At 47.2% G+C, this 27,199-nt stretch overlaps 1 protein-coding gene across 3 annotated transcripts in view; it reads left to right on the forward strand.

Moving 5' to 3' along the window:
- The first annotated feature begins 10,467 nt into the window (after window positions 1-10,467).
- LOC137432257 (pleckstrin homology-like domain family A member 2) overlaps window positions 10,468-27,199 on the forward strand; it is a 42,673-nt gene continuing 25,941 nt past the window's right edge. The window contains exons 1-2 of one of the 3 annotated variants that reach the window (XR_010985464.1): window positions 10,468-11,189; window positions 12,217-12,416. Coding sequence is in view for 1 of the 3 variants with exons in the window: in XM_068124029.1 (XP_067980130.1) it covers window positions 10,653-11,111 (459 nt within the window). In the remaining 2 variants the exon portion in view is untranslated. The remainder of the gene's footprint in view (window positions 11,190-12,216; window positions 12,417-27,199) is intronic. The other 2 variants (XR_010985463.1, XM_068124029.1) reach the window with 2 other exon arrangements.

Raw genomic sequence — 27,199 nt, forward strand, 5'->3', positions numbered from 1 at the left:
TTTTGCGCCGAATTTGCCAAATTGTATCGTCCTGAGTGCGCATGCATATAGCGTGGTCCGGCAATTGCTTCGGCCTGCCTGGCAGTCGAGCAAAATTGAAAATGATTCCAAACTCTACCAGGCACGAATAACTAGTTAAACTTTTTAAACAAGGTGGTGTAAAAGTTTGTCAATGGTGGTAAACCTCCCATTAAATGTTCTTAATTTTTTTTTCCTGCCTTTAAATTATATATATTAACACTATAACACAAATCTCCTTGTCTATACTTTCATAAACCAGCAGTTTAGGAGTACTTGGGCAAAAGTCTACGCTGTCTTGACCAATCAAATTTTCTGCTCGTGCTCAAGGTGGGCCAACGGAGAGATTCGAACAAAAATGGTGGTGCCGAGTGATACAACCACAGAACTTCTTCCAAAAGATGTTTGTTTTGTGCATCTTTTTCTCAAAATCATCAGTTTCTCTGGGAAGAGTTGGCAGACGGTTTGGACGTTTGATCAATCAGCTTCGTATGGTTATTGTTGTGCCTGCTATTCAAAGTTCCTTAGCGGTTCGGGTGCCGGCTTGGGATCCTGGGTTCGAATCCCGGTCGATCGCTGAATTAACACCAGGGGGGTTGACTCAGCCTGTCATCCTTCCGAGGTCGGCAAATTGAGTACCAGCTCACTGGTAATTTCCTGTGTCGCAAGAGGTGTCTAACAGGGTTGGCGGCAGGAAGAGCATCCGGCCATAAAACGACTTGAAAAAGGGGCCACGGTGCCCAAAAAAGGCCAACCCATGCTCTGTGGGGAAAAATGGCGTCTAAAGGTGGTTCTGCTATTCAAAGTTAATGAACAAAGCTAATATAGATTGTGCTCAGAAACCCAAATGCAGGAGTTGAAAACTCCATTCCCATGTCCTTTTCTCAAGACTGCATGGGGTCGGGTGTTCTAACCTCTGGTTTGATATTCGATGCCAATTTTATTATTTTCCCAATTTGAGGTTTGTGCTTGTTGCCGAATTCCCATGGGATCTCAGTATGGTTGCAACTCTGTCGTGTTTGGTTCCATCGCCTGCACCCTCAAATCTGATTTTCACCTTTGATTTGTGAAATGTTTAACAATTTAAAATCAACTTTATGTGAATAACCTCCGCACTCTATCCCTATTGCATGGTACTTTGGTGCATTATGGTGCTTCACACAGGCCTGAGTTCTGGATGTTGACTGTCGAACTAATCGATTGGTGAAGTCTGACCAACCTTGTGTGCCAACAGTCACCTGGCGGCATGAAGGTATGTGAAGGTAATCAAATTGACCAAATGCAGCACTTCAGTGTCAGGAGACACCCAAATAGAGAAAGATGGAGTTATCAGGAGGAACTTTGATAAGATTCATGTTTTAGCAGCTGCTCTTGTCCTCGAACCCAGCCCAGCCAAGTGAACCCTCGAAGAACTATTTGCAAGATTCACCCCTCCATAGGAAGATGAAGGACACGAAGAAGACACACACAAACGCACACACTGACCAGAAACAAATCAACACAATACTACCAGTTTATGAATCAAGTAAATATCAATCGATATTTATTTTAATTCTTTCACACCTTTCAATGCTACAGGAACCAGTGACCTGATAAGTCGTCAAGAATGTGTGTATATATATATGTATGTATGTATATGTGTATATATATGTATATATATATACTGTATATATATATATGTATATACAGTATATGTCTAAATATATGTATATATATATTTTCCGCTCCGGGTAGTTTTAATGATTTTTTTGGACGGTTCGTGATAAGGTAAATCTTCGTTAAATTCACTTTGAAGTCTGAAGTGAGTTGTGCGGCCATTATCCGTTGCTGCTGAGACGACCTTGGTCTTTGATTAGATCATGCAGATGACGTCATGGCCATCGATTTTTCGTAGTGGTCCCCGACAGGTTTGCCTTGTTTTTTTTTTTTGTTTTTTTTTTAACTAGCATTGTAATACAAAAACGTTCATTTCTTTGTTTATTACTTTAAAATCAATATAATCACAAAAAATTCTCTGGACCTGGTGTGATGTGAAAACTACAAGCACCAAAAAGTGGATGATGTTTAGTTAGAGAATCTGACATGCCAGGTGAACAATGCATCTGTTTAGAATTTGAACCTTTTTCCATGCCATACACCAAGACAGGTACAATAAACAGGTACATGTGGAGTGGCGTATTGCTCCGCAATGACAAAATGGCAACGCCTTATAAAAACTTGGCAAACGGACTGGATTAAATGCTGCATGTGGCAAGATAAAAACGAGGAGCTGAAAAACCCCAAAAATTGTTTGTACAACAGACCACAAGACGGCTACAGGAACATTGAGACCAACATTCCTCATTTCCATGCTATTGATGTTCTACAAGTCGTGCTAGGCCCAGCCAGGTTGGACACAGGGAGTGGAATGGAGAATACGTCCATAAAACACGACGCAAAATATCACCAAATATGCCAACTCATGTTCAACAACAGCAAGTTTGAGAGCTACAAAACGAACATTTACCACTAAAAATGAGGATGTTGAAGACGACAGGAAGTTCGATGAGTCGTACCCACTAACAACATTACGATACTTCATTTGTGAGAAGATTCAATCATCTTTAAGACAAAAAGGAATTCCGAAAATAAATCAATGTGCCAAGATCCTCAATGATGGGGAGACTCCTACCAATACTTCGTGGTGGAGATGTCATGGTGCTGAATGATGGGGAGACTCCTTGCCGTATTTGGTGGTGGAGATGTCAAGGTGCTGAATGATGGGGAGACTCCTTGCCGTATTTGGTGGTGGAGATGTCATGGTGCTGAATGATGGGGAGACTCCTTGCCGTATTTGGTGGTGGAGATGTCATGGTGCTGAATGATGGGGAGACTCCTTGCCGTATTTGGTGGTGGAGATGTCATGGTGCTGAATGATGGGGAGACTCCTTGCCGTATTTGGTGGTGGAGATGTCATGGTGCTGAATGATGGGAGACTCCTTGCCGTATTTGGTGGTGGAGATGTCATGGTGCTGAATGATGGGGAGACTCCTTGCCGTATTTGGTGGTGGAGATGTCATGGCCTTGAATGATGGGAGATTCCTTGCAATACTTGGTGGTGGAGATGTCATGGCCCTGAATGATGGGGAGACTCCTTGCCGTATTTGGTGGTGGAGATGCCATGGTGCTGAATGATGGGGAGACTCCTTGCCGTATTTGGTGGTGGAGATGTCATGGCCTTGAATGATGGGAGATTCCTTGCAATACTTGGTGGTGGAGATGTCATGGCCCTGAATGATGGGGAGACTCCTTGCCGTACTTGGTGGTGGAGATGTCATGGTGCTGAATGATGGGGAGACTCCTTGCCGTATTTGGTGGTGATGTCATGGCCCTGAATGATGGGAGATTCCTTGCAATACTTCGTGGTGGAGATGTCATGGTGCTGAATGATGGGGAGACTCCTTGCCGTATTTGGTGGTGGAGATGTCATGGCCCTGAATGATGGGAGATTCCTTGCAATACTTGGTGGTGGAGATGTCATGGCCCTTAATGATGGGAGACTCCTTGCCGTACTTGGTGGTGGAGATGTCATGGCCCTTAATGATGGGAGACTCCTTGCCATACTTGGTGGTGGAGATGTCATAGCCCCATGGCTGAATGATGGGAGACTCCTTGCCATACTTTACCTGCCCACCTCCCCCTGGCCTTCCCTCCACACCTTATGCAAGACGGCTCTTTATATAACTGACCCGAAATCTAATAGTGAGAATGTCCATTGAGTCTGCGAGCTCGGTGGTTCAGTCCCCGGCCAAGTTATACTTCTCTTTTTATAATGGTTGAGGTCCGATGGCACCAAGCTCCTGCCTTTATCATGAATATCCTCCACTCCCCTCTGTCAGCCAACTCTCTCCACTCTCCAACCACCACCACCTTACTGATATCCCTCTTCACACAATCCTCCCATCTCATCTATGGTCTACCTCTTTTATTCATACCTTGTTCCATTAACTTATCCGCTCTCTTTGCCATTCTCTCTTCCCCCATCCACACCAAATGTCCAGACCATCTTAGCCGGAATTTCACCAATCCCCCCCTCAAGCTCATCTGTCCACCATCCTCCTCCCTCAGTTAATCCATTCTCCTTCTATCCACCCTCTTCACTCCTGAAATCCCCTGACCCAGTTATCACAAAATCTGCAGCCTCTGTTGTTGTTTCTCTCAGTTCGACCGTCTCCAAAGACTTAAATGCTCTGTGCTGCTTCCTTGCTTGATGGAGCACGTATGGACAATGATGTGAATGCAATGGCCAACCTTTGCCAAGAAGCTACTTCACTAACACAAGCGTGTGGTACATCAAATAAACTGACACCAGAACGGCACATGGTAGGATGCATACCCCACCAGGCTGAACTGGTCACGTTCTGTAACCCACTGATAGGTCGGATCTGGATTTGGACCTGAAGCAAAGTCTAATAATTTCGTCTTTGTCACACAACCAACCTGTCCACCAAATTTCGTCCAAATCCATCCACCACCTTTTAAGATAACCTGCTCACAAACAAATGGGTGAAAGTATAACCTCCATGCACCTTCGGTGGTGGGGGTAACAAACTCGACTCCCCAACTACCTCTTGCCCACGATATACATATTAAGTATCACATCTGCAAGGGCGAAATATTTGATTGGCTAATTTGAGAATGAATGCAGGAAAGGATGAAATATTTGATTGGCTAATTTGAGAATGAATGCAGGAAAGGATGAATATTTGATTGGCTAATTTGAGAATGAATGCAGGAAAGGATGAAATATTTGATTGGCTAATTTGAGTGAATGCAGGAAAGGATGAATATTTGATTGGCTAATTTGAGAATGAATGCAGGAAAGGATGAATATTTGATTGGCTAATTTGAGAAAATGCAGGAAAGGATGAATATTTGATTGGCAAATTTGAGAACGCAGGAAAGGATGAATATTTGATTGGCTAATTTGAGAATGAATGCAGGAAAGGATGAATATTTGATTGGCTAATTTGAGGATGAATGCAGGGAAGGATGAAATATTTGATTGGCTAATTTGAGAATGAATTCTCAAATGAGATTTCTCCCTACCTCTTCCACCTCTTCCACATCTTACCCTACCCCTCCTCCCCCCTGTTCTGTATCTGATGCTCCCCCTTCCTCTTCATTAACGGTATGGACCTCAAACATCCGGGGCCTTCGTTCAAACTTAACCGATCTCTCCATACAGGTTGCTTCTGTCAAACCAGACGTGATCTGCTTAACAGAAACTTTCCTCCTTTATGATGTCTCTGATTCCATAGTATCTCTCCCGGGCTACTCCCTCCTCCGGTATGATAGACCTGAGCCTCGTCCTGGAGGCGGGGTTGCTATCTTTATCAAAAACTCTCTTCCTCACTCGCCCTGCACTGCACTCTCTCCACCTCACCCCCAGGAATACCTCTGGCTACGGCTTCCCCTTCGCTCCCACCTCTTGTTCATATGTGTGTTGTACCGTCCACCAAACAGTGATGACTCCATCTACATCTCGCTGTCTGATGATATGGACCAACTTCTATCTACTCATCCCAACTCTCTCTCCCTCATATGTGGTGATTTCAACTGTCATCATGCCAGTTGGCTGGGTGTGGGTACCTCTCTCACCAGCCATGGCTCCTCAGCAAAGGACTTCTGCGACTCACTGGGACTGACACAATCTGTCAATTTCCCGACCCGGATCTCAGTCAACGGAACATCTCTTCTGGACTTGGTTATGACTAACTTCCCTGAAAATGTCTGCTGCTCTTCTTCTGCTCCGATCGGAACATCTGATCATGTCCTTGTTAAAGTGGACATCTCTCTGACCATCCTCAGGGAGCCTGCTCAGCGTCGACGAGTCTGGCATTTCACTCAGGCCAACTGGCACGGTCTTCAAGCAGCCATCAATCATCTGGACTGGTCTCCCATCTCTACCACCTCTGACATCAACTCATCCTGGGAATTCTTCCAAAGTAAATTGCTCTCTCTCAAGCACAGATTTATCCCATCTCGTCTTCAGTTGTCATACCCTTCCTCCCGTCCATGGTACACGGAATCTTGTGGTGAGGCTGTTGCCCAGAAACAACTTGCCTTCGTCTCCTGGAAAGCAAATCCAACGGAAGGAAATCTCATTTCCTTTCACAAAGCCCGAAACAAGTGTGTGTCCACCCTCAGGAGAGCCAGGAAACAATATCTCTCCGTTCTCAAGACCGAACTCTCTTATCTGTCTCCCTCTTCCAAATCCTGGTGGCGTCTGGTCAAATCCGTTTCTGGTGTTTGTTCCCCCTCCATCCCCTCCCTTACCTCAAACGGCTACACAGCTGACTCCGCACGTGAAAAAGCTGAATGCCTCAACTCTGTGTTTGCCTCTAAATCTTGTGTCCCAAACCCATCCCTCTCTGTACCCACCATACCCAGTCGTACCCTGCTGCTCCTGGACTCCGTGTCCTTTCCTCCTGACAAGGTGGAAAAGTTTCTGTCAACCCTCGACTCTGATTCTGCAACTGGACCCGACGGCATCAGCCCACGGGTCCTAAAATCCTGCTCTGCTGCTCTATCTCACCCTCTCTCTGTTCTCTTCACCCTCTCTTTTGCTCAAGGTCAACTGCCATCTGCTTGGAAATCAGCCAACATCACCGCTTTACACAAAAAAGGTGCAAAAACAGATCCTAGCAACTACAGACCAATCAGCCTTCTCCCAATTATCAGCAAAGTCATGGAATCCATCATTGCTTCTGATATGAAATCTTTCCTCTTCTCCAATGGCTTGATCTCTGATCATCAATTTGGTTTCAGACCAGGTCACTCTACTCTGGACATGCTGCTTCTGCTGTCTCAACAATGGATGGAGGTCCTCAATGCCAAACAGGAAATTAGAGCTGTCTCCCTTGACATATCACGTGCCTTCGACACGGTCTGGCACCCCGCTCTACTCACCAAACTCTCCTCTTTTGGTATCCATGGAAATCTCCACGCATGGCTGGCGGACTTCCTCTCTAGTCGTCGTCAACGTGTGGCCCTGAATGGGTTTCTCTCATCTCCTCTTCCTGTTCAGGCTGGAGTTCCCCAAGGCAGTGTTCTGGGCCCCGTGCTTTTTCTGGTCTTCATCAATGATCTCTCTGACTCTCTCGAAAATCCTCTCTATCTCTTTGCTGATGACTCCACTCTCTGCCGCTCCATTCCTCTTCCCTCAGATCGGCAGTCTGCTGCCTCCTCACTCTCTGAAGACCTGGACAAAATCACAGACTGGTCAAACAAGTGGAACATGTCTTTCAATCCTGACAAATCTCACACTCTTACTATGTCTCTCCGAAAAGATCGACTGGACAACCCTCCCATCTACTTTCTCAACAATCCTCTCCAAGAAGTTCTGTCGCTCAAGATTTTGGGTCTCACTATCTGCCATGATCTTTCTTGGGAAAACCACATTTCCAAGCTGGCCTCCAAAGCCAGTCGCCGACTGGGCATCCTCCGTCGTGCGAAGTCCTTCCTCGGCACACCTGAGCTCCTCACCACATACAAGGCTTTCATCCGCAGCTCAATGGAATACTGTTCTCCCCTATGGGCCGGTGCTCCTGCCTCACACCTAGCTCGGCTTCACGCTGTTGAAACCAAAGCTTTCAGAATTATTGGAATCTCCCGCGATGAAGCTATCTCTGAGGGCCTTTCACTCACTCACCGCAGGCAGGTAGGTGGTCTTTCTGTCTTCTACCGACTCCTCTCCGGCCTTGCACCCCCAGCTCTCTCTGTGCTCTGTCCCCCAAATATTCCTACAGGTCGCACAAGATCTGCCAGCAACCCTCTGATGGTTAAACTGCCGAAATCTCGGCTCTCCGCTCACCTTCACTCTTTCATTCCTCTTTTCTCCCGCCTCTGGAACAAACTCCCTCACTCCCTTCAATCCCACTCCTCCCTCCAGGTCTTTAAAACAGCTGTTCACCACCATCTCTTATCTTCCCCCATCCAAAACCATGATCTTTTCTACCCCCGCTAATTCACCCCAGATCCACCTTGTTTGAAATTCCAACTTCTTTCCTGGAAGTCCTGGCAGTGTCCATATGTTTTATACCTCTCCCACTGCCCCCTTCCCACGCCCCCCCCCCCCCAAAGCCCTCGCCCTCTCTCAGATCTCTCGATGTCTCCATGTCTCTCGGTCCCTGCTCTCAAATGTTGTGTTTGTGTCCTTCCCCCTCTCTCCCCATCTTGTCTACCGCTCCCTATGTTATATGTTTTATGTGTCGGTTTGTCTTTCTGTGTGATTAATGTTAGCTCTTTCACGAGCCTCGATATTGTATACAAAACAAAACAAAAAAAAAAAAATGCAGGAAAGGATGAATATTTGATTGGCTAATTTGAGGATGAATGCAGGGAAGGATGAAATATTTGATTGGCTAATTTGAGAATGAATGCAGGAAAGGATGAATATTTGATTGGCTAATTTGAGAATGAATGCAGGAAAGGATGAATATTTGATTGGCTAATTTGAGAAAATGCAGGAAAGGATGAATATTTGATTGGCAAATTTGAGAACGCAGGAAAGGATGAATATTTGATTGGCTAATTTGAGAATGAATGCAGGAAAGGATGAATATTTGATTGGCTAATTTGAGGATGAATGCAGGAAAGGATGAATATTTGATTGGCTAATTTGAGGATGAATGCAGGAAAGGATGAAATATTTGATTGGCTAATTTGAGGATGAATGCAGGAAAGGATGAATATTTGATTGGCTAATTTGAGGATGAATGCAGGAAAGGATGAAATATTTGATTGGCTAATTTGAGAATGAATGCAGGAAAGGATGAATATTTGATTGGCTAATTTGAGAATGAATGCAGGAAAGGATGAATATTTGATTGGCTAATTTGAGAATGAATGCAGGAAAGGATGAATTTGATTGGCAAATTTGAGAACGCAGGAAAGGATGAATATTTGATTGGCTAATTTGAGAATGAATGCAGGAAAGGATGAATATTTGATTGGCTAATTTGAGAATGAATGCAGGAAAGGATGAATATTTGATTGGCTAATGTGAGGATGAATGCAGGAAAGGATGAAATATTTGATTGGCAAATTTGAGAATGAATGCAGGAAAGGATGAATATTTGATTGGCAAATTTGAGAATGAATGCAGGAAAGGATGAATATTTGATTGGCAAATTTGAGAATGAATGCAGGAAAGGATGAAATATTTGATTGGCTAATTTGAGAATGAATGCAGGAAAGGATGAATATTTGATTGGCAAATTTGAGAATGAATGCAGGAAAGGATGAATATTTGATTGGCTAATTTGAGAATGAATGCAGGAAAGGATGAATATTTGATTGGCTAATTTGAGAATGAATGCAGGAAAGGATGAATATTTGATTGGCAAATTTGAGAATGAATGCAGGAAAGGATGAATATTTGATTGGCTAATTTGAGAATGAATGCAGGAAAGGATGAATATTTGATTGGCTAATTTGAGAATGAATGCAGGAAAGGATGAATATTTGATTGGCTAATTTGAGAATGAATGCAGGATAGGATGAAATATTTGATTGGCAAATTTGAGAATGAATGCAGGGAAGGATGAAATATTTGATTGGCTAATTTGAGGATGAATGCAGGAAAGGATGAATATTTGATTGGCAAATTTGAGAATGAATGCAGGAAAGGATGAATATTTGATTGGCTAATTTGAGGATGAATGCAGGAAAGGATGAAATATTTGATTGGCAAATTTGAGAATGAATGCAGGAAAGGATGAAATATTTGATTGGCAAATTTGAGAATGAATGCAGGAAAGGATGAAATATTTGATTGGCTAATTTGAGTGAATGCAGGAAAGGATGAATATTTGATTGGCTAATGTGAGGATGAATGCAGGAAAGGATGAATATTTGATTGGCTAATGTGAGGATGAATGCAGGAAAGGATGAATATTTGGCTAATTTGAGAATGAATGCAGGAAAGGATGAATATTTGATTGGCTAATTTGAGAATGAATGCAGGAAAGGATGAAATATTTGATTGGCAAATTTGAGAATGAATGCAGGAAAGGATGAAATATTTGATTGGCAAATTTGAGAATGAATGCAGGAAAGGATGAAATATTTTAAAGGAAATTGACAGCGATGGGATTTTTAGGGTTAAAATAATTAAAAATTAAAACATTCAGACCCGAATTTAGAAAAGGCGTTTAAGAGTTGTCCTGCCAGGTAGATCGATCGGTCGTGTGTCCTGCCAGGTATATTGGTCGGTCGTGTGCCCTGCCAGGTAAGTCGTTCGTGTGTTCTGCCAGGTAGATCGGTCGGTCGTGTCCTGCCAGGTAGATCGCTCGATATTCCCGAGTTTGAGACGGTGGGTGGTGTGACGTCATTCCCACTGCGCATCCTATAAATGCGTCGCCACGAGGGTGTGCACGACATTTGGACCGGATCGTCGCTCGCGATTGGAACCCGTAGGGGTCTCGGTGCACGGGGGAAGGGCTTGGGTTGGGGTCTTGCACGTGTTGGCAAGGGGAGGGTCCTAGCGCCGTGCGAGTCTCTTCGCGCTTCATTCTGAGCGCAGCGTTCGACGTTCCGCGATCCCGGAGCGAGACGCCGTGGGAAAGGGGGCTCGGAGCGGGTCCGTGACCATGAGAAACACGGACGAGGCCCGGCAGGTCATCAAGGAGGGCGAGCTCGAGAAACGGAGCGAGAATTTCCTGCAACTGTGGAAGAAGAAGACGTGCGCCCTGACCCCCGAGGGTCTCGTCATCTCGGACGCCGACGAGGGCTTTTTGAAGGCCAGACGTGGAGCGGCCAAAGAGCTGCGCTTCGATTCCATCAAAACGGTAGATTGCGTCGAGCGTAAAGGTAAATACGTGTACTTCACCATCGTGACCGAGGCCAAGAAAGAGATCGACTTCAGGTGCCACGACGAGACGGGTTGGAACGCGCAAATCACGCTCGCGCTCGTGCAGTTCAAGAACGAGCGCGCGGTCCGGGCGGCGCGAGCCCGGCACGGCCATGGCGGCGACAGCAGGGCGAGCTGCAGACCTGGCTCTGGACCGGGTTCGGCTCCGGGTGCGTTCCCACATGAGGCACGGGAATAAGAGCTCCGATCCTCTCGTCTGCCTCAATACTGCGGGTGCGACTGGTGAGGCTGGACCAACAAGCGGCCGCTCTGTAAGGTGGAGTACAAATTACAATTTACAAATCCCGAGATGTGCCAAATTAATTTTTCACTGGCTCCGCCCCTCTCCCGCTCTTCAACACTGGCTCCGCCCCTCTCCCGCTCTTCAACACTGGCTCCGCCCCTCTCCCGCTCTTCAACACTGGCTCCGCCCCTCCCGCTCTTCAACACTGGCTCCGCCCCTCTCCCGCTCTTCAACACTGGCTCCACCCCTCTCTCTCCATTACATCACTGACTCCGCCCCTCTCCCCCTCTTCAACACTGGCTCCGCCCCTCTCCTGCTCTTCAACACTGGCTCCGCCCCTCTCTCTCCATTACATCACTGACTCCGCCCCTCTCCCCCTCTTCAACACTGGCTCTGCCCCTCTCCTGCTCTTCAACACTGGCTCCGCCCCTCTCTCTCAATTACATCACTGACTCCACCCCTCTCCCGCTATTACATCCATGGCTCTGCCCGACTCCTGCTATTACATCCGTGGCTCCGCCTCTCTCCCACTATTCCATCACTGGCTCCGCCCCTCTCCCTCTATTACATTCCTGGCTCTGCCAATCTCCCACTATTACATCACTGGCTCTGCCCCTCCCTCTATTACGTCACTGTCTCCGCCGCTCTCCCGCTATTACATCACTGGCTCTGCCCCTCTCCCGCTCTTCAACACTGGCTCCACCCCACTCCCTCCATTACATCACTGTCACCGCCCATCTACCGCTATTGCATCCCTGGCTTCGCCCCATTCCCTCTTACATCACTGACTCTGCCCCTCTCCCATTATTACATCACTGGCTCCGCTCCTCTCCCGCTATTACATCACTGGCTCCGCCCCTCTACCACTGTTGCATCAGTCTCCGCCTCTCTCACACGATTACATCACTTCCTCTGTCCCTCTCCCACTACTGTATTACATCACCGTGTCTCCATCCCCTCACCCCTTGATAATATCACTGTCTCTGCCCCTCTGATGCTCTTTATCACCTTATCTCCGCCCCATGACAGCTGTTTTTCACCATGTCTCCGCCCCCATTAGAGCTGTTTTTTGCTGTCTCCGCCTTCATGACAGCAACTCGGATATCTTTCTGGCCATTCTCAGAGAGCCTCTTCAGCGTCGACGAGTCTGGCATTTCACTCAGGCCGACTGGCATGGTCTTCAAGCAGTCATCAATCATCTGGACTGGTCTCCCATTTCTACTGCCTCTGACATCAACACTTCCTGGGAATTCTTCCAAAGTAAACTGCTCTCTCTCATGCACAGATTTATCCCATCTCGTCTTCAGTTTTCATACCCTTCCTGCCGTCCATGGTACACTGAATCTTGTGGTGAGGCAGTTGCCCTGAAACAAGTTGCCTTTGCCTCCTGGAAGGCTAATCCAACTGAAGGCAATCTCAGTTCATTCCACCAAGCAGTGCGTGTCTACCCTCAGGAGTGCCAGGAAGCACTATCTCTCCACACCTAAGAATGAACTCTCAAACCTGTCTCCTTCCTCCAAATCCTGGTGGCGGCCAGTCAAATCTGTTTCTGGTGTTTGTTCCCCTTCCACCCCCTCCCTTACCTCAAATGGCTACACAGTTGACACCGCACGTGACAAAGCCAAATGCCTCAACTCTGTGTTTGCCTCAAAATCTTGTGTCCCAAACCCATCTCTCTCTCTACCCACCTTACCCAGTCAAACCCAGCTGCTCCTGGACTGTGTCCTTCTCTTCTGACAAGGTGGAGAAGTTTTTGTCAAACCTCGACTGATTCTGCAACTGGACCTGGCGGCATCAGCCAATGGGTGCTAAAATCCTGCTATGCCGCTCCTCACCCTCTCTCTGTTCTCGTCGCCCTCTCTTTTGCTCAAGAGAGGACTGGTCAATCGTCGCCCTCTCTTTATGTTGTGCTTGTGTGCTTCCCCTTCTCTCCCCATCTTGTCTTCCGCTCCCTCTTTTTATATATTTTGTTTGTCTGGTTGATTTGTTTGTGAAATAAATGTTAGCTCTTTCACGAGCCTCGATTCAGTATACAAAAAAAAAAAAAGGTCATCTGCCATCATCTTGGAAATCAGCAAACATTATCGCTTTACACAAAAAAGGTGCAAAAACAGATCCTGGCAACTACAGACCAATCAGCCTGCTCCCAATTATCAGCAAAGTCATGGAATCCATCATTGCTTCGGATATCAAATCCTTCCTCTTCTCCAATGGCTTGATCTCTGATCATCAATTTGGATTCAGACCAGGTCATTCTACTCTGGACATGCTGCTTCTGCTGTCTCAACAATGGATGGAGGTCCTCAATGCCAGACAGGAAATTAGAGCTGTCTCCCTTGACATATCATGTGCCTTCGATACGGTCTGGCACCCAGCTCTGCTCACCAAACACTCCTCCTGTGGTATCCATGGAAATCTCTATGCATGGCTTGTGGACTTCCTCTCTGGTCGTCGTCGACTTGTGGCGCTAAATGGATTTCTCTCAACTCACCTTCCTGTTCAGGCTGGAGTTCCCCAAGGCAGTGTTCTGGGCCCTGTGCTTTTTCTGGTCTTCGTCAATGATCTCTCTGACTCTGGAAAATCCTCTCTATCTCTTTGCTGATGACTCCACTCTCTGCCGCTCCATTCCTCATCCCTCAGATCGGCAGTCTCCGCACTCTCTGCAGACCTGGACAAAATCACAGACTGGTCAAACAAGTGGAACATGTCTTTCAATCCTGACAAATCTCACACTCTTACTATGTCTCTCCGAAAAGACCGACTGGACAACCCGCCCATCTACTTTCTCACAATCCTCTCCAAGAAGTTCTGTCATTCAAGCTTTTGGGTCTCACTATCTGCCATGATCTTTCCTGGGAAAACCACATTTCCAAGCTGGCCTCTAAAGCCAGTCGCCGATTGGGCATCCTCCATTGTGCGAAGTCCTTCCTTGGCACACCTGAGCCCCTCACCATATACAAGGCTTTCATCCGCAGCTCAATGTAATACTGTTCTCCCCTCTTTGCCGGGGCTCCTGCCTCACACCTAGCTCGGCTTCACGCTGTTGAAACCAAAGCTTTCAAAATCATTGGAATCTCCTGCGATGAAGCTAACTCCAATGGCCTTTCACTCACTCACTGCAGGCAGGTTGGTGGTCTTTCTGTCTTCTACCGACTCTTCTCCGGCCTTGCTCCCCCAGCTCTCTCTGGGCACTGTCCCCCAAATATTCCTACAGGTCGCACAAGATCTGCCAGCAACCCTCTTATGTTTAAACTGCCAAAATCAAGACTCTCTGCTCACCTTCACTCTTTCATTCCCCTTTTCTCCTCTGGAACAAACTCCCTCACTCTCTTCAATCCCACTCCTCCCTCCATGTCTTTAAAACAGCTGTTCACCCCCATCCAAAACCTTGATGTTTTCTACCCCTGCTAATTCACCCCAGATCCACTTTTTTGAAATACCAATTTCTTTACTGGAAGTCCTTGCAGTGTCCATGTGTTTTATACTTCTACCCCCCCCCCCCTTCCCACACCTCCTCCCCCCACCCCCAAGCCCTCTCCCTCCCATAGATTTCCCGATGTCCCTACTCTCAAATGTTGTGTTTGTGTCCTTCCCCCTCTCTCCCCATCTTGTCTACCGCTCCCCTTATTATATGTTTTATGTGTCTGTCAGATTTTTTGTGTGATTAATGTTAGCTGTTTCACGAGCCTCGATGTTGTATACAGAAAGAAAAAAAAATCTCCACACCTTACATTCTCTTTTATTCGGCATAGTGGCCGCGACACCTTTTTCTGCTCCCTGCCTCCACTCACACCCACTCTTTTTTTGCAGACCATCTCATGTATGTTTGTTTTTTCTTGCTGCTTCCACCTACACCCTTTTTAAAATTGTCTCCACCCCAGGCCCACTCTTTTTATCTGTCCTCACCCCAGGCCCACTTTTTTCCACCGTCTCCTCCCCTCGTGTCTGCTTCTGCCCCTCACCTGCGCTTCCTCACTATCTTTGTTCTTTACCTGATATTTTACACTGTCTCCTACCTGTGTGCTCTCTTTGTGCCCTCACGTCATTAATTTCCTAAATTTTGAACAGCTTTTTTGACGGCTTTTATTTTTTTTGTGTACGCAGTCGAGGCTTGTGGAAGAGCTGATACACTGAACAGATCGGGATGTAACAGACAAAACAGGATGCAGCAAATGGAACAGTGGAGAGATGGAGGAAACCCCAACAGCATAGTTGAAGGCCTAGATAGATGCAGACTTGGCCAAAAAAATGGGGTGGGGAGGATTGGGGGGCAGGAGCGGATGTTTGTGTAAAAGTGGCATGTTTTATTTTTCCCTGCCATCAAGCTACTGGCAGTAAATCTCAAATTAGCATTTTATGAAACTTTTAATGAATATTAGGGGAAATTTTGAAGCCAATATGAGAGAGAGAGAGAGAGAGAGAGAGAGAGAGAGAGAGAGAGACAGAGAGAGAGAGAGAGAGAGAGAGAGAGAGAGACAGAGAGACAGAGAGACACAGAGAGAGAGAGAGAGAAGAGAGAGAGAGAGAGAGAGAGAGAGAGAGAGAGAGAGAGAGAGAGACAGAGACAGAGACAGAGACAGAGACAGAGAGACCGACCGAGAGAGACCGACCGAGAGAGACCGACCGAGAGCGAGAGACCGAGAGCACATGAACATGACGTTGACCAATAGTCTTGTCATCGATTGCAAGACTGCACCTGAGTGAAAGTGCTGCCATTGAAATGATTCAGTGTTCTTCAAATGATTCTCAGGATCAGGAGCAAACACTACCCAAAACTGTCGTCAAATTTCCCAAGTGCATGTAGTTGGAGGCTCGTGCTTGACACAATGTGACGATCTCAATGAATGCTCAAAGCAACGTGCTTCAAACACAGCCCTGTTGCTCATGTTGTTGTCGTGTTGTTCAGGGATCCATCTGGCTGTTTGTACATCAAACTAGAACGGCACTCGGTAGAGAGCATATGTCCACCAGACTGAACAGCTAACGTTTTGTATCCCACTAATAGGCCGGATCTGCATTCAGATCTTCACCAAAATGGAATCGATTTGTCCTCGTCACACACCCAACCTGTCCACCAAATGCCGTCCGAATCTGTCCACAACCTTTGATATATGCCTATTCACAAAGAAACAAACAGACAGACAAGCAAATGAAAAATCGCGTCAGAGACCGAGGACTTGCCGGAATGTACTTTATCATCCATTTTGGACAAATATGGCGGCCGAACCACCCTATATATATATATATATATATATAATATATATATATATATATATATATATATATATATATATATATATATACAGACTTGGCATTTAATATGGAATATTTTTTTTTCTTGACTTGGGTTTACTTTCTTAACTCAGTATTTCAATCTGGTGAGTTTCTTTACACTTTGGTGATTTATTTGTAAAAGAACCATGTCACTGATTGTCTGTCGCAGCAAGAAGTCAACAACAGGATTATATCACAGGTGGCGTCGCAAAATGTACGGACAGGTGCATTTGACGATTGGCTTCACAGTGCGGGTATACAAGGGTTGTTGTGTTCTGTATTAGTGGAAAACAACTGCTGCACATCTCCAAAAGTTATTGCCGCTTCCTCTGGAGATGGTCCGTCAACTCGACAATGCTGTTTGTCATGGAGTGGTGGCTTTACGAAATTACGGCATGAAAGAGCGTGCTATTGCTCGGCAGTATGGCATCATTCAAGTCAGGTGTCAAATATCCTGAAGCGAAATGCTCAGAGGGTGTCCCTACTCCAATACCGAGGCCAGGACGTCCCCGCAGAACCACAAGGAGGGATGATCGCCAGCTGCACCGGTTAGTCCGCAATGGCCGTACCAAGTCAGCTAATCGGCTTAGGGCTGAGTGGCAGCAACTGATGAATGTGCCTGTATCCAGAAGGCTAGTCAACCAATGACTGGTTCAAGCAGGCTATCGTGCCAGGCGTCCTGAGAAAGCCACGCCTGACCAGACAACACCGCCGATTGCAGTGGGCCAGAGAGCACCGACAATGGCAGCCAGGACACTGGAATCACGTGATCTTCAGTGACGAGTCTAGATTTCTGGTCTATTGTCAATATGGCCGTGTCCGAGTGCGCAGACAAGTGCATGAAGCCTACAACAAACATTGTATAGTGCCAAGAGTCCAAGCTGGAGGTGGTGGGGTGACCGTTTGGCTGCTTTCATGCAGGGGGCAAAACTGACCTGGTTGTCCAGTGCCTGCACGAACTCAACTCAACTCCTGCCCGCGTCTGCTCAGAGAGACTCAACAACTCCTGAAATGGCGTCCGACCGTCGCCTATATGGTGGCCGATGACGTCACATTGCGCACTCCTCAGCCAATCAAAGCCTCCCGCGACTCCTGACATCTCCCCCGTTACGCGACCCTGCGGTCCTGGCATAACACGTGCCGGCCAGGTTTGTAGGCCTTTGGAGGTGTACACGGTGGCGGCCAATCGTGGTGGTGTTTTTGACCTGGTTTCCTGTCAATTTAATACGAAGTCCTTGTCAGGGAAAGGGGATTATTTAATGTTGCGCTAAGGACCTAACTAATGTTTATGTGGTTTGCAGTGCCATAATGACAAAGGTTGACTACTAGGTGAGACTCACAGGGGCGTTACCTTTAATCCCTCACTATTTAACACTCGGACCTCCAGGTAGATCCACACTCATACATCTTACCCCGACAACCGCCTAAACATCAAGAACTTATTACATGTAGAGTCCCTGTCACGACAGCCGATACCTACCTATTCAGATCTACCTAGCTCTAGATGTTGCATTACCAAATTCATAACAATATATATATATACGGTATATATATATTATATATACGGTATATATATATATATATATATATATATATATATATATATTTATATATATATATATATATATATATATATATATATTCCGGTCCTCGAGCGACTGGCTTGCTTTGATCTCTCCACGGCATCAAAGTTTGAGTGTTTTCCCGTTCGTTTCTTTGTCAAATTTCCGCTGCGTATTTTGTTGTGTATGTGTTATTGTGTGTTTCTATTTGGTTTTGGTTTTGTAGGTGTTGCAAATTTGTGTGTAATTAGTCGTTTCTTTGTCCGCGCCTCGTGCGGCCTGGTGTCTCGTGCGGCCTCCTCGTCTCGACTTGTGCCCCGCCCCCTATATTCTCGTTTGTTCTTTCACCTCTGTTCCTGCTTTCTCAAATCCACGTTCTCACTTAGAGACTTTTCCCAGATTGTTTTCATGGTTTTGTTGAAATATTTCTTTAAATATGTTTAAACCGCAGCGGTGATCCCCCCCCCCCCCCCCCCCAGGATTTCCATGTTTTAAACGTTTCCCAGTGTGTACCCTGGATAAGAATAGGTACGCCGTATCCCTGCGTGTCATAGGAGGCGACTAAGTGGGTTGGTGTCAGGAAGGGCATCCGGCCATAAAAAAAAACAAAAAACATTGCCTCAAAAAGAGAACCATGACAATTACAACTACATGTGGGCAGGGTACAGCCCGAAGTGGAGATCGGTTTCTGAGGTTTGGGACATGGAATGTAGGGACAATGACAGGGAGATCAGGAGAAGTGGTGGAAGTATTGGTTAGAAGAAGAGTGGACATATGTTGTGTGCAAGAGACAAGATGGAAGGGAAGTGGTGTGAGAATGGTGAAGGGTAGGCAGGGACAGAAATACAAGTTTGTGTGGCAAGGGTGCCTGGAGGGCGTGAATGGTGTTGGTGTCCTGTTTTCTGAGGAGTTTGTAGACAGTGTGGTGAGTGTGACTAGAGTGAGTGATAGGTTGATGATGGTGAAAATGATGATTGGAAAGCTCTTGGTGAACGTCATCTCGGGATATGCTCCGCAGGTTGGTCGGAGCGATGAAGAGAAGGACAAGTTCTGGTGTGCGATAGAGAAGCTGATGGAAAACGTGAAAGATGAGGAAGTTGTTGTGGTAGGAGGAGACCTAAATGGACATGTGGGAAGGAGTATGGATGGTTTTAAAGGAGTTCATGGGGGTTACGGATATGGTGTGAGAAATGGAGAAGGTGAAAGGATTTTGGAGTTTGCTGATGGAGCTGATTTGTTGATTTGTAATACTCAGTTCCAGAAAGAGGATAATAAGCTTGTTACATACACGTCAGGTGGGTCGACGACAACCGTTGACTACCTGATGGTGCGTAGGCGAGATAGGGGGCACCTCCGAGACACAAAGGTGATCCCGGGGGAGGAGGCTGTTTCACAGCACCACTTGGTTGTCTGCGACGTAAGGGTGAAAGGTGCGAGGAGAGCTCGGCGGGTGAAGTACCAACCGAGAATGAAGGTGTGGAGGTTGAAAGAGGTGACAGTAAGGGAGGCATTAAAAGAGAGGCTGAGTAGGGTCGAGGATGATGTGGTTGAGCTTGAAAGTGGTTGGATGTCAATGAAAGCTAGTCTGTTGGGAGCCTTTAGTGAGGTATGTGGATGGACAAAAGGACCACCAAGGCACTCGGAAACATGGTGGTGGGATGATGAAGTTGGAAAGACGATTGACGAGAAGAGGAAGAAGTTCAAGGAGTGGCAGAAGGCGAAGGGTAAGGGAGCAGAAACAGCAGAGCATGAAAGTTATAAGGCAGCCAGGAAGGCTGCAAAGAAAGAGGTAGCAAAGGCGCAGGAGGCATGTAGGAAAATGTTCGGAGAACGCTTGGATTCGGAAGAGGGTCAGAGAGCGGTATTCAGGATTGCAAAGCAGATAGCGAAAGAGAGGTGTGATGTGATGGGGGTGAGCTGCTTGAAGGATGAAGTGGGACAAATCGTTGTCGACCCAGATGGAATTAAAGGAAGATGGAAAAGATACATGGAAATGCTGTTGAATACAGAGAATGAATGGGATGGCAACATAGAGAGTAACCCAGTTTCAGGACCGGCAGAGAAGATAACTGAGAAGGAAGTTGAGGAAGCGATAAAAGCAATGAAGGGTAGAAAAGCGGGAGGGCCGACGGGAGTTGTGGGAGATATGTTGAAGGCAGCAGGAAGTTGGGGTGTGAAGAGAATGACAGAGATCTGTAATCTGGTGGTGAAAGAAGGCCGCATTCCAGTGGATTGGGAACTGAGTACCCTCGTCCCTCTATACAAGGGGAAAGGTGACCCTCTGGAGTGTGGCTCGTACCGAGCGATAAAGTTATTGGAGCATGGAATGAAGGTATTGGAAAGGGTGTTGGAGAGGAGGATAAGGAAGAAAGTGAAGATCGACGAAATGCAGTTTGGATTTATGCCAGGAAGAGGAACGACAGACGCGCTTTTCATTGTGAGGCAGTTGCAGGAGAAGTACATGGAGAAGAGGAAGAAGTTGTTTCTTGGGTTTGTTGATCTGGAGAAAGCATTCGATCGGGTTCCACGCAAAGTATTGACATGGGCATTGAGGAAGTTAGGAGTGGAGGAATGGTTGATCAGAGTAGTGATGGCAATGTACAAAAGAGCACGCACAGCTGTAAGGACGAAGGACGGGAACAGTGGTGAGTTTGAGGTGAAGGTGGGAGTGCATCAGGGGTCGGTACTAAGTCCACTACTATTTGTAGCTGTGATGGAGGTGCTGGCTCAGAACGTAAAGGAGGGTTTACCGTGGGAGTTGTTGTATGCAGATGATCTGGTGTTGATTGCGGAAAGTATGGATGGACTGAAGGAAAAGATGAACACCTGGAAGGAATGTATGGAGACAAAAGGTCTGAAGGTGAATATCGGAAAGACGAAGGTGATGGCAAGTGGTAAAGCATGTGGTGAGGTGGAAAGAACTGGGAAGTGGCCCTGTGCTGTGTGTAGGAAGGGTGTCGGAGTGAACTCCATTCAGTGTACAATGTGCGCTGAGTGGGTTCATCAAAAATGTAGTGGTCTGAGAGGGTCATTAACCAGTGTGGCAGCTACATTCAAATGTAAGGTGTGCACAGAGGGAACTGCAGATGGAGGAAATGTTGAGTTGGATCTTGGAGATGGCGTGAAGCTGGAAGGTGTGAAAACATTTTGCTACCTCGGAGACATGCTGAATGGAGAAGGTGGATCAGACTCGGCAACGGTTGCTCGAGTGAGATGTGCATGGAAGAAGTTTCGGGAATTGAGTGGCGTGCTGATGATGAGGGGAGTGTCGTTGAAGCTGAAGGGAAAGGTGTATGCTGCATGTGTGAGAAGTGTTATGATTTATCGGAGCGAGACATGGGTAATGAACGTAGAGCAGCAACGAAGGTTGGAAAGGGTGGAAATGCGAATGGTTCGACGGATGTGCGGAGTATCGTTGAGAGAGAGGAAGACAAATGATAAATTGCGAAAGATGATGGGAATAGAGCCTGTGATTGATGCTGTGAAGAGGAACAGGTTGAGATGGTTTGGTCATGTGTTGAGGAAGGATGAAAGTGACTGGTTGAGAAGAGTGATGGAAATGAATGTAGAAGGAAGTAGAAGACGGGGAAGACCGAGAAAGACTTGGCTAAAGATGGTGGAAGAAGAAATGCGGGCAAGGGGGTTAACAAGGAGAGATGCAGAAAATAGGGCAAAATGGAGAAGATTGTCATGGGGACCGCAAGGCTAACCCCCGCTCTAGCAGGGAAAATGGCCTTTAAAATGCATGTTGTTGTTGTTGTTGTATATATATATATATATGTATATATATCTATATATATATATTTATTTGTATACAGAATCGAGGCTCGTGAAAGCTAACATTTATCAAACAAACAAATCAAGCAAACAAAGTATATAAAAAGGGGAGCGGTAGACAATATGGGGAAAGAAGGGGAAGCACGCAAACACAACATTTGAGAGCAGGGACATCGGGAGATGTGTGGGAGGGAGAGGGCTTGGGGGGAGGCAGGATAGGTATAAAACGCAGGGACACCAAGGACCTCCAGGAAAGAAGTTGGTATTTCAAAAAAGTGGATTTGGGGTGAAATTAGCGAGGGTAGAAAAGATCAAGGTTTTGGATGGGGGAAGATAAGAGATGGTGGTGAACAGCTGTTTTAAAGACCTGGAGGGAGGAGTGGGATTGAAGAGAGTGAGGGAGTTTGTTCCAGAGGCGGGAGAAAAGAGGAATGAAGGAGTGAAGGTGAGCAGAGAGTCTTGATTTTGGCAGTTTAACCATAAGAGGGTTGCAGGCAGATCTTGTGCGACCTGTAGGAATATTTGGGGGACACAGCCCAGAGAGAGCTGGGGGAGCAAGGCCGGAGAGGAGTCTGTATTAGACGGAAAGACCACCAACCTGCCTGCGGTGAGTAAGTGAAAGGCCCTCGGAGATAGCGTCATCGCGGGAGATTCCAATGATTCTGAACGCTTTGGTTTCAACAGCGTGAAGATGAGCGAGGTGTGAGGCAGGCGCACCAGCCCAGAGGGGAGAGCAGTCCTCCATTGAGCTGTGCATGAAAGCCTTGTATGTGGTGAGGAGCGCAGGTGTGCCAAGGAAGGACTTCGCATGACGGAGGATGCCCAGTCGGCAACTGGCTTTGGAGGCCAGCCTGGAAATGTGGTTTTCCCAGGAAAGATCATGGCAGATAGTGAGACCCAAAAGCTTGAGTGACAGAACTTCTTGGAGAGGATTATTCAGAAAGTAGATGGGAGGGTTGTCCAGTCGGTCTTTTCGGAGAGACATGGTAAGAGTGTGAGATTTGTCAGGATTGAAAGACATGTTCCACTTGTTTGCCCAATCTGTGATTGTGTCCAGGTCTGCAGAGAGTGAGGAGGCTGCAGACTGCCGATCTGAGGGATGAGGAATGGAGCGGCAGAGAGTGGAGTCATCAGCAAAGAGATAGAGAGGATTTCCAAGAGAGTCAGAGAGATCATTGATGAAGACCAGAAAAAGCACAGGACCCAGAACACTGCCTTGGGGAACTCCAGCCTGAACAGGAAGAGGAGATGAGAGAAACCCATTCAGGGCCACACGTAAGACTCCGACTAGAGAGGAAGTCTGCCAGCCATGCGTGGAGATTTCCATGGATACCAAAGGAGGAGAGTTTGGTGACCAGAGCGGGTGCCAGACCGTATCGAAGGCACGTGATATGTCGAGGGAGACAGCTCTAATTTCCTGTTTGGCATTGAGGACCTCCATCCATTGTTGAGACGGCAGAAGCAGCATGTCCAGAGTAGAGTGACCTGGTCTGAAACCAAATTGATGATCAGAGATCAAGCCATTGAAGAAGAGGAAAGATTTCATATCCAAAGCAATGATGGATTTCATGACTTTGCTGATAATTGGGAGAAGTCTGATTGGTCTGTAGTTGCTAGGATCTGTTTTTGCACCTTTTTTGTGTAAAGCGGTGATGTTGGCTGATTTCCAAGCAGATGGCAGTTGACCTTGAGCAAAAGAGAGGGTGAAGAGAACAGAGAGAGGGAGTGAAAGAGCGGAAGAACAGGATTTTAGGACCCGTGGTCTGATGCCGTCAGGTCCAGTTGCAGAATCAGAGTCTAGGGTTGACAGAAACTTTTCTACCTTGTCAGGAGGAATGGACACGGAGTCCAGGAGCACCTGGGTACGACTTGGTACGGTGGGTGCAGAGAGGGATGGGTTTGGGACACAATATTTAGAGGCAAACACAGAGTTGAGGCATTCAGCTTTTTCACGTGGGGAGTCAGCTGTGTAGCCGTTTGAGGTAAGGGAGGGGACGGAGGGGGAACAAACACCAGAAACAGATTTGACCAGACACCACCAGGATTTGGAGGAGGGAGACGGTTAAGAGATTTCGGTCTTGAGAACGGAGAGATATTGTTTCCTGGCACTCCAATATAATAACATTGACAGCCTCACTTTGTTCTTTCGGAATCCTCAGGTAAACTTTGACTAAGATAGCTGGAAGCGTTTCACGAGTTGTCACATTCACAGTCACAAATAAACAAACAAACAAACGAGACAGACTAACATTTGACGAAAAATTTCAATTTATGAGTTTTATGTTTTTAAAATGTTGTTGTTTTTTCAATTTCCATCGAAGTGCGAGGTGTTCGTGGAACCATTCTATCTGTCTCGTGCTAACATGCCATGACTCACACTCCCAAGCCACCTTGTAGTTATCCTCCTTGATTCATCTTGACCTTCCTCATTTTGACCCATTACTATTTTTTCCGCAGTCACATCGTAAAACGAGTCTCTGCTCGGCGAGTGCTTGGGGCTCATCGTGATCGTCCGACCCTGTTCCATATCTCGCCCAGGACGTCTTCAGTTTATCTAAATGTGTAGGTGGTGGAGTCCGCAGATCTGTGTCGTTGGGTTCAAGATGATAATATCCTGTTGCTTGAAGGAACTTCAGAGTCATTTTGTAGTGTTGTGGTTCCATCGAGTGCTGTGCTGTAGTGTTGTAATTTGTTCGACCGCTGTGTTGTCGTGTTGTTGTTCACTCAACTCACCATAGTGTTGTGGTGCCGGTGTGTACCCCGATTTAGAATAGGTACACCGTATCCCTACGCATCGTAAGAGGCGACTCAGGGTTGGCGTCAGGAAGGGCATCCGGCCATAAAAACATTGCCTCAAACAGGGAAGAACGATTGTCATGGGGCCCGCAAGGCTAACCCCCGCTCTCGCGGGGAAAAATGGCCTTTAAAACGATCATTCATTCATTCATTTATTCACTACAGTGTTGTGGATCGCTCGACTCATTATAGTGTTGTGGTTCACTCGACTCATTATAGTGTGGTTCACTCGACTCACTATAGTGTTGTGGTTCACTCGACTCATTATAGTGTTGTGGTTCACTCGACTCACTATAGTGTTGTGGTTCACTCGACTCATTATAGTGTGGTTCACTCGACTCATTATAGTGTTGTGGTTCACTCGACTCATTATAGTGTTGTGGTTCACTCGACTCATTATAGTGTTGTGGTTCGCCTGACCGCTGTGTTGTGGGGTTGTTGTTCACGCGACTGCTGTGTTGTCGTGTTGTGGTTCACTCGACTCATTATAGTGTGGTTCACTCGACTCACTATAGTGTTGTGGTTCACTCGACTCATTATAGTGTTGTGGTTCACTCGACTCACTATAGTGTTGTGGTTCACTCGACTCATTATAGTGTTGTGGTTCACTCGACTCACTATAGTGTTGTGGTTCACTCGACTCATTATAGTGTTGTGGTTCACTCGACTCACTATAGTGTTGTGGTTCACTCGACTCATTATAGTGTTGTGGTTCACTCGACTCATTATAGTGTGGTTCACTCGACTCACTATAGTGTTGTGGTTCACTCGACTCATTATAGTGTTGTGCTTCACTCGACTCACTATAGTGTTGTGGTTCACTCGACTCATTATAGTGTTGTGGTTCACTCGACTCATTATAGTGTTGTGGTTCACTCGACTCACTATAGTGTTGTGGTTCACTCGACTCATTATAGTGTTGTGGTTCACTCGACTCACTATAGTGTTGTGGTTCACTCGACTCACTATAGTGTTGTGGTTCACTCGACTCATTATAGTGTTGTGGTTCACTCGACTCACTATAGTGTTGTGGTTCGCCTGACCGCTGTGTTGTGGGGTTGTTGTTCGCGCGACTGCTGTGTTGTCGTGTTGTGGTTCACCTGACCGCTGTGTTGTGTTGTGGTTCACCTGACCGCTGTGTTGTGGGGTTGTTGTTCGCGCGACCGCTGTGTTGTCGTGTTGTGCTTCGCCTGACCGCTGTGTTGTGGTGTTGTTGTTCGCGCGACCGCTGTGTTGTCATGTTTTGCTTCGCCTGACCGCTGTGTTGTGGGGTTGTTGTTCGTGCGACCGCTGTGTTGTCGTGTTGTGGTTCACCTGACCGCTGTGTTGTGGGGTTGTTGTTCGCGCGACAGCTGTGTTGTCGTGTTGTGCTTCGCCTGACCGCTGTGTTGTGGGGTTGTTGTTCGCGCGACCGCTGTGTTGTCGTGTTGTGCTTCGCCTGACCGCTGTGTTGTGGGGTTGTTGTTCGCGCGACCGCTGTGTTGTCGTGTTGTGGTTCACCTGACCGCTGTGTTGTGGGGTTGTTGTTCGTGCGACCGCTGTGTTGTCGTGTTGTGGTTCACCTGACCGCTGTGTTGTGGGGTTGTTGTTCGCGCGACCGCTGTGTTGTCGTGTTGTGGTTCACCTGACCGCTGTGTTGTGGGGTTGTTGTTCGCGCGACCGCTGTGTTGTCGTGTTGTGGTTCACCTGACCGCTGTGTTGTGGGGTTGTTGTTCACGTGACCGCTGTGTTGTCATGTTGTGGTTCACCTGACCGCTGTGTTGTGCGGTTGTTGTTCGCGCGACCGCTGTGTTGTCGTGTTATGGTTCACCTGACCGCTGTGTTGTGGGGTTGTTGTTCGCGCGACCGCTGTGTTGTCGTGTTGTGGTTCACCTGACCGCTGTGTTGTCATGTTGTGGTTCACCTGACCGCTGTGTTGTGGGGTTGTTGTTCGCGCGACAGCTGTGTTGTCGTGTTGTTATTCGCCTGACCGCTGTGTTGTGGGGTTGTTGTTCACGCGACCGCTGTGTTGTCGTGTTGTGGTTCACCTGACCGCTGTGTTGTGGGGTTGTTGTTCGCGCGACCGCTGTGTTGTCGTGTTGTGGTTCACCTGACCGCTGTGTTGTCATGTTGTGGTTCACCTGACCGCTGTGTTGTGGGGTTGTTGTTCGCGCGACAGCTGTGTTGTCGTGTTGTTATTCGCCTGACCGCTGTGTTGTGGGGTTGTTGTTCGCGCGACCGCTGTGTTGTCGTGTTGTGGTTCGCCTGACCGCTGTGTTGTGGGGTTGTTGTTTGCGCGACCGCTGTGTTGTCGTGTTGTGGTTCGCCTGACCGCTGTGTTGTGGGGTTGTTGTTCGCGCGACCGCTGTGTTGTCGTGTTGTGGTTCGCCTGACCGCTGTGTTGTCATGTTGTTGTTCGCCTGACCGCTGTGTTGTGGGGTTGTTGTTCACGCGACCGCTGTGTTGTCGTGTTGTGGTTCACCTGACCGCTGTGTTGTCGTGTTGTGCTTCGCCTGACCGCTGTGTTGTGGGGTTGTTGTTCGCACGACCGCTGTGTTGTGGGGTTGTGCTTCGCCTGACCGCTGTGTTGTCGTGTTGTGCTTCGCCTGACCGCTGTGTTGTGGGGTTGTTGTTCGCACGACCGCTGTGTTGTGG

The sequence above is a fragment of the Myxine glutinosa genome, chromosome 8 (genome assembly GCF_964187855.1).
Source record: "Myxine glutinosa chromosome 8, kmMyxGlut1.1, whole genome shotgun sequence".
NCBI classification, from domain to species: Eukaryota; Metazoa; Chordata; class Myxini; order Myxiniformes; family Myxinidae; genus Myxine; species Myxine glutinosa.